Source organism: Camelus bactrianus, chromosome 5, assembly GCF_048773025.1.
Source record: "Camelus bactrianus isolate YW-2024 breed Bactrian camel chromosome 5, ASM4877302v1, whole genome shotgun sequence".
Classification (NCBI taxonomy): domain Eukaryota; kingdom Metazoa; phylum Chordata; class Mammalia; order Artiodactyla; family Camelidae; genus Camelus; species Camelus bactrianus.
In genome coordinates this window covers 95,600,783-95,612,791 of record NC_133543.1, presented here as the reverse complement: position 1 = coordinate 95,612,791, position 12,009 = coordinate 95,600,783, and the positions used below count along the sequence as shown (strand labels likewise).

Sequence of the window (12,009 nt, the reverse complement as noted above, 5' to 3'; positions counted from 1 at the left end):
TTTGCACAAAGTTTTCTAAAGGGAGTGAATTCGGAACAACATGATCTCACAAGGAGATTTCTTCTGAGTGCACACCAAGCTTCGGAGACAAAGATTTGGTCACCCCAACTCTGCTCCCTGACAATTAATGCGGAAGATCAGATGTGGTCAGCCTTGTGAAATATTTATCTACTGAGAAAATAGTAAGGCTTGGGAATGTTCTTAAAATTCAATAACCAGGACTTTTCAAAAGTGTTAGTCATCAAAAATAAGGAACATCTGAGAAAGTCACAACCACAAGGAGCCTAAGGAGACTCATGACTAAATGTTACGTGGTATCCTGGCTAGGATCTTGGGAGAGAAAAAGAATGGGGCAAAAACTAAGGAAAACTGAATACAATACTGTCTTTCGTTAACAATAATAGATCAATACTGGTTCATTAATTGTGACAAATGTACCGTCCTAATTAAGATGTTAATAATAGGGGAAAGTGTCTACGGGGTACATGGGCACTCTTTCTTCACAACTTTCCTAAAATTATTCTAAACTAATAGGTTTATTTTTTGTAAATTAGGCCAGTTTGGGAAGAAGAAAAGAAAGATTAATGATCCTTTTTCCACCTCCTCCTCATTCAGCAAGATACTCAAGTAAAAGTCACTGAAACAAACAGGAAGTAATACACCATGGACCAATATTTTTTTCTTTTCTTTTTTTTTCAGTAAATGTGTTGTCTTCAGATTACACAGCTTGTGCATACATCATCCTGTGTCAGGGTTTCCCAGCAACGATCTTGGATAGGAAGTACATGTTGCATCTACAGCCAGCTTACCTGGGATCAAGATCAAGCAGATCTATGGATTTGGTCTTTAATTCTCCACTGTTTTCATATTCCAACATAATTCCTAAGAAACAAACAAATATGTTATAAAACACTTATGATGGCAGCCTGTGCCAAAAGTTAGCCTACTTTGACAGATTTTTCATTCTCTTTTTTCCAGTTTTTTAAATTTTTCAACCTAAAACACATGCAGGGACGTCTGATTTCAAAACAAGATTGCAGAGACCCATTACCCCTTGATCCATCCTCTAAGCACAAATAAAATCACGTGACATTATTCTATAATGCTAGAGTAACTGAAAGTTGAACAGAAGACGGTGGATGGCTAGAGGCCTCAGGATTTGAGCAATGACAACGTGGTGAGCTCCCCAAATTGTCTTCTTATTTCCCATCCACCCCCAACACTGGGGGCCAGAGGGACTTGCAGCCTAGAACCACCAAAAATTGTAGATAACAAAATCAAAAACAACAACAAAAAGCTTGCTCTCCGTGGCCAAAGGATCAGGAAAATAGAAGTCAAACAAAGTGCTAGTGGGGAGCCCTCAACTATGCTCTACCATGGGGGCCCCTGCAGGCAGTCCCAGCCACCCGTGGAAGCCCACTGCCCCAGTCCCCACTGCAAAGCTGGGCCCCAGCACGGTCTCATCTGCCCACAGCAGCCACAGCAGCAAAGCCCCACACCATCTCAACTCCTGCTCCTCAGCCTGTGTCCCAGGGGGCCATCTCATCTGCCTATGGCAGCAGCAGCGAAGTCCCAGGACCTCCCAGACCCCATTCCACAACAAGGTACCAAAGCAGTGGCTCCCTGACTGTCAACCAGCAGCAAACCAAGCCCGGGGCTTGTCCTCCACCCCTGAAAGGTCACAAAGTGAGAGCAGGCACACTGGGGACATACCTTCTGCCCCTGCAGGTGGCACCAGCAAAGACTAAGCCAGAGACTTGCTAAGACAAAGCAAAGCAGGAGTCTTAGACCAGACCAGAACAACACTGCAAAGGCTCAGAAAACTCAAGTGTCATTGTAACTAAAGCCCACAAAAGCAGAACAACACTATGTGCTAAGTCTAAACATAGTAAAATATAAAATAAAATGTTTATATAAAAATAAAATGTTTATATAAAATAAACATGCCAAAATAGACTTAGGTAGAGTCAAGAGTCTCCCGGATACAATAAAAAGTCATTCATTATTTCAACAGCTGTGAAAATATAGTTAATAAACCCCAAAACCCAAGATACAATAAAAAAATTAAATCGCCCATCACACCAAGAACCAGAGAAAGACAATCAATAAATGCCAACGTGGAGATGAATCAGATCCTGGAATCATCTGGCAAGGATTTTCAAGGCAGTGTGATGAAAATGCTCCAGCAGTCATTGACAAATTCACTTGAAACAAATGAAAAATCTTAGAAAACAAATAGAAGGTATTAAAACAAATTATGGGAATTATGGAATTACAAAAAATACAGTAACTAAAATGAGAAACTTGCTGAGCAGGCTCAATAGTAGAGTGAAGACGATGAAGGACAGAATCAGTGAACTTGAAAACAAATTAATAGAATATGTTCAGTCTGAACAACAGAGAGATAATAGACTGAAAAAAATTGAACAGAGCCTTTATTGTAACACGTCTAGGGATATGCTCTGGGCTCTCCCAGTCCCCAACACAAAGCTGTAAAGTGGAACTGAAAAGTTTTGGCCTCAGGACCACTTTAAACTTTTTAAATTATTGAGAATTTTGATTTTTCTAATATTTTCCACATTAAAATTGAGAAATTTTTAAAACAATTATTAAAATGTTTTAAGTAGCAATAGTAAATTCATAGCATGTTAACACAAATAGCATATCTTATAGAAGTAACTATTCCCCCCACCAAAAAAAAGACTGAAGGGTAACACTTTTGTAAATCTCTTTAATATCTGACTTAACTAAAGACAGCTGGATTCTCACCTCTACTCCTGCATTTAAGCTACTGTTGTAGGATGTTTTAAATTAAGTATAAGAAAAAATCTGGGCATACACAGATACGTTGTTAGAAAATGGAGGAATATTTTAATTGGCTTTTTGTGTAAATTAGGATATTCTTCTCTGATACTACATTACAACTCAACAAATGGTAATTTTATAAAGATTGGTTGCAATTCAGAATCTAAAACCACATCAGTGAACTGTTACATTAAAATCTATTGGTCTGTCTCACACTTTCAATTGATCTTTTACCACGTGTGATTCACAACATCGTGCTTGATACTTGAAAAATATTAGTTTATTGAGTTCTAAATGTGGACGTATTTCATCACACAGTCTCAAAAAATCACATTTGTTAATATCTCTGTCAATAGGTATCATCAGAAAACTGTTTTGCTGTTGATAAACTGTCAAGCTTATGATGTTAGATACAAATTTTCTGAAGTTCTAATTTTTGCTTTGAAAGGTCAAATTTTATCACTGGCAAGAAACAGTGACAGTTTTGCTTGAACATTTCAGGCTCACTTTGTTCATTTTCAAGAAAATGTCTGCCTAATGTCCAAGTCTGAAAGCCATGTTTGTTTCTCAGTCTTTCAGGTGAAAATGATGTTCCGGGAAAGGAGAAATGGTGAGCTCATCTTTCAGCTCAAACAGCTGCACAAGCACTTTGCTCAAGTTAACGCTTGTAGATCACTGTGCAGCAAGAGTGCTTGTAAGTACTTTTCTACTTTATCACCCAAATCACGAGTACTCACATGTCAGTAGTTCAGTACATTAATAATTTGTATTGCTCCACCAAGGACATTCTTAAGTAAAACTGAGGATCTGGGAGGGAGAGGGGTTGTTTGATTTTCCTACTGCAAGTGTGTCAGTGAAGAATACAGTGGCCACTGTTAGAGTTTGGTGCCATTGCTTTATTTATAGGAAGGTACCAGCAGTTTCACCTTCCATTGCTTTTGCACCACTAGTGCAAATATCTATACAGTGAGAAAAGCAAATATCTAGTGTTATTATAAAAAGGGATTTGACAATGAAAGAGATCCCCTTACACTTTGAGAATCACTGTAACTGACCATAATTTGATGTAACAGATACGATTCCAGCAGCAATTCAGATCAAGGGTGAATAGGAAATTCTATCCAAACACTGTATTTACTTTTCAAAAGCATTGAAACATTGAGACAGAACGTAGCAGAGTCAAAAAGGCATGTACTTGGCATCAAACAGATCCAAGTCTAGTTCCAGCTCAATTCCTTACTAATTTCATGATACTAGTAAAGCAATCTCTTTATGTCTCAGTTTTCTCATCTGTGAATCACACCTTCAGTTCACTGGTTAGGATTAAATAACATGTATATAAAGCACTTGGCATACAGTATGTCTTACTAAATAGTGCTTATTATACAGTATCAAATACTACCTTGTCACATCATCTACATGGCTACCTTGTATTACCTAAATTGCATTGATGCGTTTTCTCCGCAGTGAGATTGTAACATATTTGGGAGAATAAAACATGTTTCTTTAATACTCCTAGGAGGAACTTCCTCAGAACGAGTCATGATGATTTATGCATGTAGTAGGGACATGATTTGGCCAAGTTCAAGTACCAAACAGTACTGTCAAATGGATGAGACTTACACCTTCCCCTCTCTGGCTTCCATTTCTCCTTCAGTTTTCTCTCCTAGCAATAACTGATTCATTAGACTGTGTGTTCCTGAGTCTGTCTTCTCCTTATCCCTAGGGTCTACCACAAAATGCCATACCCAGGAAATGTTCAATAGTGTTCATTGACTACACAAACTAACTGGCAGATGATCTGATGAGTGTCCCCAGACTGGTGCAGTTGACATTGCTTGGTGCAGTTGACAATCCCCGTCTTGATAGCACATGTCCTTTCAGAAATAATCAACACCGTGAACAACTCCCTCCTTCCTCAGACGCTAACTGCAATAGGCTTTAGTGAAATTTCTGTCTTTTTCTCCACTTTGCTACTTTTCATTCTCCTTTACTGGTGCCTCCTCTTCTGCCTGATCTTTAAGTACTGATGGTCTTTAGGGCTCAGATCTAGGAATTCTTCTCTTCTTACTTTACATTTTTCTCTATATAAATTCACCCAAACCCATGGCTTTAACTGTCATCAATGTACCAACAATGACTAATTGTTAACGCTTCAGTCTGGACTTCCAGTTCCAGTCATGTAGATGTCTCTCTCGCACTTCAATCCAGTTCCAGATCTGACCCCTTCAGTCCTGCTTCTCCTCTAGTTTCTTTCTCAGTGTGCAAGTGAAGAAAAGATCACATTTATAATTGATTTATAAATATAAAATGAACAATAAATGTGTAAGACCTAGATATACTATTGGATATAAGAGAAAATTGTGATAAGTGGAGAGACATACTTCTGGATGAGAAAATTCAATATTGTGAAAATGGCAAATTAATCTATGGAATTAGAGTAATTATAATGATTTTCTTTTTGGGAATTTGAAAATTTACCAAATATTATAAAAAGTCAAAAACAATAAAGTGTGACCCTGATAAAAAATTAGATCAATATAATAGAATCACTTATGTATGGAAAATTTAAAATAAAGTGAAGATAAAATTTCAAATTAATGGGGAAATAATGAATTTTTCAATAATAACAATGTAAAAATTAGTTGGATTTTAGAAATATTAATAAAATTGGATTTCTACCATACAATGTACAAAAATATATTCTAGGTCAATTAGACATTTTTATATTTAAAATAAAATATAAAATGGTCTAAATAATAGAAGATATTTAAATCTTAGTGTCTATAATTGGCCTTTTAAGCATGATACGAAACTCAACAGCTAAAAAAAACAAAATTGATGAATTTGCCTGAAATAAATTTTAAGCTTCTACACAGTGAAAGATACCACAAAGTTAAAGATAAATGATAATCAGCAAAAAAAAAAGTCAACTATACATACAAAGCTTAAAGAACTTAATATTTTAAAAACACTAAAAATGATTTTAAGAAAATGAACAATGAACAAAAGGCATAAATAGTCAATTTGCAAAGAAAGAAAGACAGGATCAATAAACAGACCAAAACAAAATGTTCCCAATGTTATCAATAAGAAATACAAAATAAAATAGCAGATACGGTTTTTATCCATTAGATTAGCAGAAGTTACAAAGACGGATAACACTCAATATTAGCAAGGCTGGGCAAACGGGCATTTTCAAATACTGTTGATGGATACATTGGGGGAGGGTCCTTCCAAGGGGCAATCACACCGTCAGTGGGCTGAGGGTGACCTTAGGTATCCCTTGATGAATTTTTCAAAATTTGGTTATAAGTGACACTACTTTTATAATAAAAAAAAGTAAGAGGAAAAAAAGAACATGGAGGAAATGGAGAAAAGGATAAGAGACCAACGTTATTAGACTATAAACTCTTGAAGATCAAGAGTCCCATAAGGTTACTTGAAAACTCAAGAACTTTCATGTACTTTTTCAGTGCCTTGAAGCATACAAAGTTTCTATCAATTCAAGATAGTGTTACCATCAAGCACTATTTCTCTCCTGTTCTGGAGTTTTGGGGGTTTTGCATTTTATATAAGGATGCTCATGGACTACGTATTATTGAGAAAAGTAGACATTCAATGTATATTTGAGTAAATAAATAATGTAGACATTAAGTAATATTATCATAATCCTTAACTCAGGGAAAGGTTTGAAAGAATTAGTGACAGTTCACACAGCATAATCTAATTTCCTGAACACATGCATTTTAAAAATCAGCAAACAGAGTTAACAAAATTCTGCTTTCCTTATTCACAATTATCTTGTTTTTAATAAAATGAAAAATGTTAAAACCCCTACAGTCAACTGCTAAAAATTGGTGGGGTTGCTGTACAAACAGATCTAGAAAATAAAACACAAAATCTGAAACATGAACATTTACTTGACTGCTTCATGGTGACCAGACGTGGAGGCAATATGCTCGCCGAGCTCCAAGATGAACAAGAGGCTGTGACATGTGCAGTCAGGAACACAAGCAGAAAACAGATAGAGATGCCCACAGGAATGCATGTTGCTCTTCAGTGATTGCTTCCCACAGTATCTTAATATTCTTGACCTACCCCTGGCTGTGAACTATTATGCAACAGGTGTGATTCCCAGAACACGTAAGTAAGAAGCCACTACCCCAAAAGTTTTGCAATGTACTAAGAGGCTAAGCTTCAAAAGATAATTGTATTCCTTATCCAGATCGTATTCAATCAACAGAAACCTTTAACGTCTTCAGAATACCAACCAGTTCAACGAATACTTATTTAGTTCCTTCTTCCAGACAAAGAACTAGGAGCCTACATGCAATCAATAAAAAACAAAGATTGTCGTAACTGAGTTGGTTGAAAAGCATGTATTCAACACCTACACTTCACAAAGTGAAGAGCTTCATTCTTAGTGAATGTCGAGATAAAAAGGGAGTGTCCCATATTTGATTTGCCAAATTATTGCTACATTCCTTAGTTGTCAGGAATTTAGGTAGGGAGAGGAATAATTCAGTGGAAGCCAACAAATGAATGCTCCCAACCTATCTGTGAGTCAAATAAAGTGGGAGGACTGAAATGAAAGGATTAGGAGGTAAAAGTAATTGCTTTATCGGCAAAAAGGATAAAAGTACCATGAGGATGATTCAGTGGTGAGTGATTTTTTTCCTAGTCGATAAGGTTATTGCAACATCCACATGCTATTCAGTAGTGTCTTGGAAACCTGCATCTCCTATGGCTTACCAAAGATTAGAATTCAGAAATTAAGCATGCAGCTTGCTGAATGGCATGACCTTATTATAAGACAATCATTAAGACAACAGTCACAACTATGAGTCTGAAGCTTTACTTGAGTTTAAAATTGCTATTAGAACCCTGAACTTTAGAGCCAGCGTGGACCTTGGAGATCACCTCTCTGACCCACTCATATTTCAAGACAAATTCTGCTTAACAAACAGCATCTCATTAAAGCTGTTCATTTATTTAACAAATATGTGAGCGCAGCCACAGAGGCCCCATTCACCTAGAGGCTCTACTCCAGGTGCCAGAGACACTGTAATAAATGAAATTAATGAAGCCCCTGCCCTCATGGAGCTTTTATTCCAGCGGCGGAGACTAAGCAAGATAAATAATTTAAATTATGGTAGGCCGCATTGAGATGATGCTAAGAAAAGACAAAGCAAGGAAAGGGGCTCTCAAATATCTTGAAAAGAAGTTGTAAGTTCTAAAAGGGGGGTTTCACTTTACTCACTTTACTTACTTTTAAGGAAAATGTAAAAGTGCCAGCTTACGCAGATGTCCAGGGGAAGAGTATTCCAGGCAAAAAGGCAAGCCACTGCAGAGACCCTGAGTGGGGCATCCCTGGTCATCTAAGGAACACCAGGAAGAGAAGTGCCGTGGCGGGTGTGGAGGGACAGGTGAGGTCAGGGGGCAAAAGGGGGGCAGGTCCTATATGGCCTTGGACACCATAGGCCTTTCAGTTTAAGTGAAATGAAAAGCCACTGAAGGGCTGAAGCAGCAGAGTGGCATGATCAGATTTGTGCTCTTAACAGAGTCACGCCACTAAAGTGGGGCAAGTGTGAGGCTCCCTCCAGCAATAATGAGACTGGTGGCCAAAGTGGTGGAGAGAAGTTGTTGAACTCTTGTCTGTATTTTGAAGGTGAGCTGGCAGGGTGTTTATTCCTGGACCAAATGTGGAATGAGCAGGAGAGGAGAAAAGGATGAGCCCAAAGTTTTCGCATAAGCAAGTGGGGGAGTGGAGCCTCCATTGACTGAGATGTGGGAGACCATGGGAAGCTGCGTGTGAGATGCACCCTGGACATCCGAACGAAGAACCAGGCAGGCAGTTGGGTACTCAGGACTACTCAGGATGGTTTTTAAGCCTTGCAAATAGATGAGATCACCTAGCGAATGAGTACAGTTAGACAAGTCCAAGGACAGAGAGTGGGAACCCTCCAACGTTAAGGTCAGAAAGAAGAGGACAAGGTAAAAAGATGGATGGAGAAAGAGTGAGGAGGCAGGAAAAAAAAAAAAAGTGTGTGTCCTGAAGCCACAGGAAGGCATAGTGATCAAATGGTTTGAATGCTGCTGCCTGATCAAGAAAGACAAGGACTGAAATGTGATACGGCCAGAGGACTTAGCAACGTTGCAGGCGGTCATTGGGTCTCTTGGAATTGTGGGATCTTTACCTATAAAACCAGAGGACTAGGCAAAGCTGTCCTGCTCTAAATCTATAGCATTCTAGCATTCTCTGGGTTTATTTCATAATCCCTTAACTCACTGGAAACTTTGTAAGCCCCATGTCAAGGAGCACAAAGGTGTAGGGAGTAGGCCCACAATAAATGTGTGGATTGATTGATGTGCAGAGTCGAATGCAGCCACTAACATAACATGCTTTTTAAGTATGCATTTTCCTTTGCATACTCAACACACCTTGACTTGATCATTCTGGTGCTTTAGGGGAAAAAAAAAATGCAATTTGGTGCTTGTCTGTGTCTTCACTTCCAGAAACCAAAATCCCATGACATCGCTAATCACCATCTCTCCCTCCCTGTCCACTTCATTCCTAAGTAACCAGGAAGCATTATAACTCAGCAATTTAAAAGTTTAAAGACTTCCTAAAGCAGTCTTTTTTCAAGTTTTAAGGAACAGAGTCCAGCATGCCAAGGAGTGAGGGGCCCAATCTGGGAGGCGCCAGGCTTCCCTTCGCACATGGGTCACCCACTCCGGACCCGCCTTTCCCTCAGGTCCCCGCACCCGCCTCCCCTCGCAGACCCTCTCGGTGCCAGAGGCCAGGACCCCACGTGAGGGCAGAGGTGGCTCGGCCGGTACCTGGTGGGTAATACCGGAGCAGGAGGCTCTTGAGCTTCATCTTCTCGCTCGGGGACCACCAGGCGACCGACTTGGTCGCCATAGAAACGGCCAAACAGCGGACAGCGCCAGCGCGCATGCGCGGGCGCCACAGCGGGCTCCCAGGGCGCCGGACGTAGAGCAAGAGCTCCTGGGACGCATCCTGCAGGGCCGGCGGCCCAGGACCCGCGCCGAGGTCCCGGAGATGCGCGGGCGCAGAGCGCGCCCTGCTTCCGCCGCGGCCCGCATCTGTGTGGGTTTCGCGGGGGCGCCAGGGCGCGGCACGGGGAGGACGCGCCCTCCCGCGCCGCCGCCACGCAACTCTGCCCGCACCCCTTGGTATCTGGGTGGACGAGACAAGGTCCCCTCGTGTCTTCCCTCGCCCTCACAAGGGGCGAGGCGTGGCCGGGGACCGCGCCTATTTTAGTCCACTGGGTTTCCAATTTAGTGCATTAGGTTTACAAAACGGAGGGATGGGAGGAAAATCCCTCTCCGGGCTGCCACTGCCCTGCTCTCAGGCCCTGTTCCTGTCCCCGCAAAAGAACAGCCTCAGCGTTATAGCCTACATTTCCTGTCGCTGAACCATGCACTGCACTAAGCGCTTTATGCATTATACTCGGAGTCCTAACAAAGGTATGAGTTATGCACCATTTATTACCACCCCCATCTCAAGGATGAGACAGAATTAGAGAAAAGTGCTGAACTACCCAAGGTCACAGCGAGCGGTGGAGGCGGGATGGGAAGGCAGGCGGGATGGGAAGGCAGGCGGGATGGGAAGGCAGGCGTGTCAGAAGCCTGTGCCTGGAATCCTATACCTGTGCTCCTAACCCAGGGTTTAAGGCTTCGGAGGCCTTCTTTTGGCCCGTTCTGTCTCCTGCCAGCATGGGTCCTTTGCCTGCCAAGTCGAGTTCGCTTCAGAAGACTGTGGACAGGAAGAGTCAGCTAGCCAGACTGTCAGTTTCGTGTAAGAAATTTGGCCAAAGTTCCGAAGTTGGAATTTCCCAAACTTGAGCAATTGCTGTGTTATCGGCACAGCCATCGGCCACATCTCCTTTTCCAACTTCATACTTGGCTTCTTTAAGTTCTTGCAACTCTCTAAACTGACTCACTTGTTCTACTTCACCTTTTTAAATGTAATTTAAAAGAAAATTGTGGTTAATACTGTGAATAACAATTTCATATAATTTTCAGTGAAGAAGGAGAGGAAAATAGCTCAGAGGCAGCACGCTTAGCATGCCCAAGGTCCTGGGTTCAGTCCTCAGTATCTCCATTATTAAATAAATAAATAAATAAATAAATAAATAAATAAATAAATAAATAAATAAATATTTTAAAAATTGAAAATTTCTACCAAGAGCAGCAGGTTTTTTTTTAATGCTGTTGCATTACTCTGTACTATTGCCTGCCAAAGACTGCAAAACAAAGGCCTTCCCTTTCTTTCCTTTTTTTTTAAGAGAAAAAAACATCAAAAAACTACTTGAAATTTTCAAGATAGGCTAGTGACCAACTGAACATTTTTACTTCATTTACTCAGAAGTTTGCAGAAATCGTTGACAGAGGAAAGCCTTTGCTGCTAAGTGATACTGTTAAACCTAAAACAAACGGGCGGCACATGAAAATCATCTCCCACCTGCAGGAAGCATCCCGCACTTGGGAAACAGGGATCTAGGTGAAATCTCAGACACCTTCTAGCTCACTCCCCTCGTGATTAAGACTCTAGAAAGGAAAGAGTTTAAGCAGGGAGGGGCAAGGGGCTCCTCTGTAGAAATGAGGGATTCTTGAATAGCTTTTTCTCACCCATGTTGTTGCTTATTGCTCATGCCATTTAAAATGAGGCCTTTGGCTCATTTACAAAACAGAAGCAGATTGTAGTAAACAATCTTATGGTTACCGGGGTAAGGAGGTGGGAAGGGATAAATTTGGGAATTTGATATTTACAAATGTTAGCCACTATATATAAAAATAGATTTAACAAAAGTTTCTTTTGTATAGCACAGAGAACTATGCTCAATACCTTGTAATACTCTTTAATGGAAAAAATATGAAAACAAATATATGTGTGTATATGCAAGACTGGGACATTGTGCTGTACACCAGAAATTGATGCATTATAACTGACTGTACTTTAATTAAAAAATAAATGAAATGAAATAAAATAAAATAAAAAATGAGGCCTTTTAAAAAATAACAACTTTTTACTGTGGAGAAATCTGGTAGACACCATTTAACTGTGCGATCAAAGTTAACATCACCAATATTGGGACAGAGTGACATCCATGCCTCCTGTTACAATGCGCTGAAAAGGACACAGTAGTTCTCTGGAATTCCTACCCAGGTTGCATT

At 40.2% G+C, this 12,009-nt stretch overlaps 1 protein-coding gene across 1 annotated transcript in view; it reads right to left on the bottom strand.

The window, feature by feature from the left end:
• DAW1 (dynein assembly factor with WD repeats 1) overlaps positions 1 to 9,898 on the bottom strand; it is a 39,159-nt gene extending 29,261 nt beyond the window's left edge. Inside the window, exons 1-2 of the mRNA XM_010948908.3 lie at positions 9,649 to 9,898; positions 810 to 882 (exon numbers count right to left, since the gene is read on the bottom strand). Of these exons, the coding sequence (XP_010947210.2) occupies positions 810 to 882; positions 9,649 to 9,766 (191 nt within the window). The 5' untranslated portion in view covers positions 9,767 to 9,898. The remainder of the gene's footprint in view (positions 1 to 809; positions 883 to 9,648) is intronic.
• Positions 9,899 to 12,009: the final 2,111 nt, after the last annotated feature.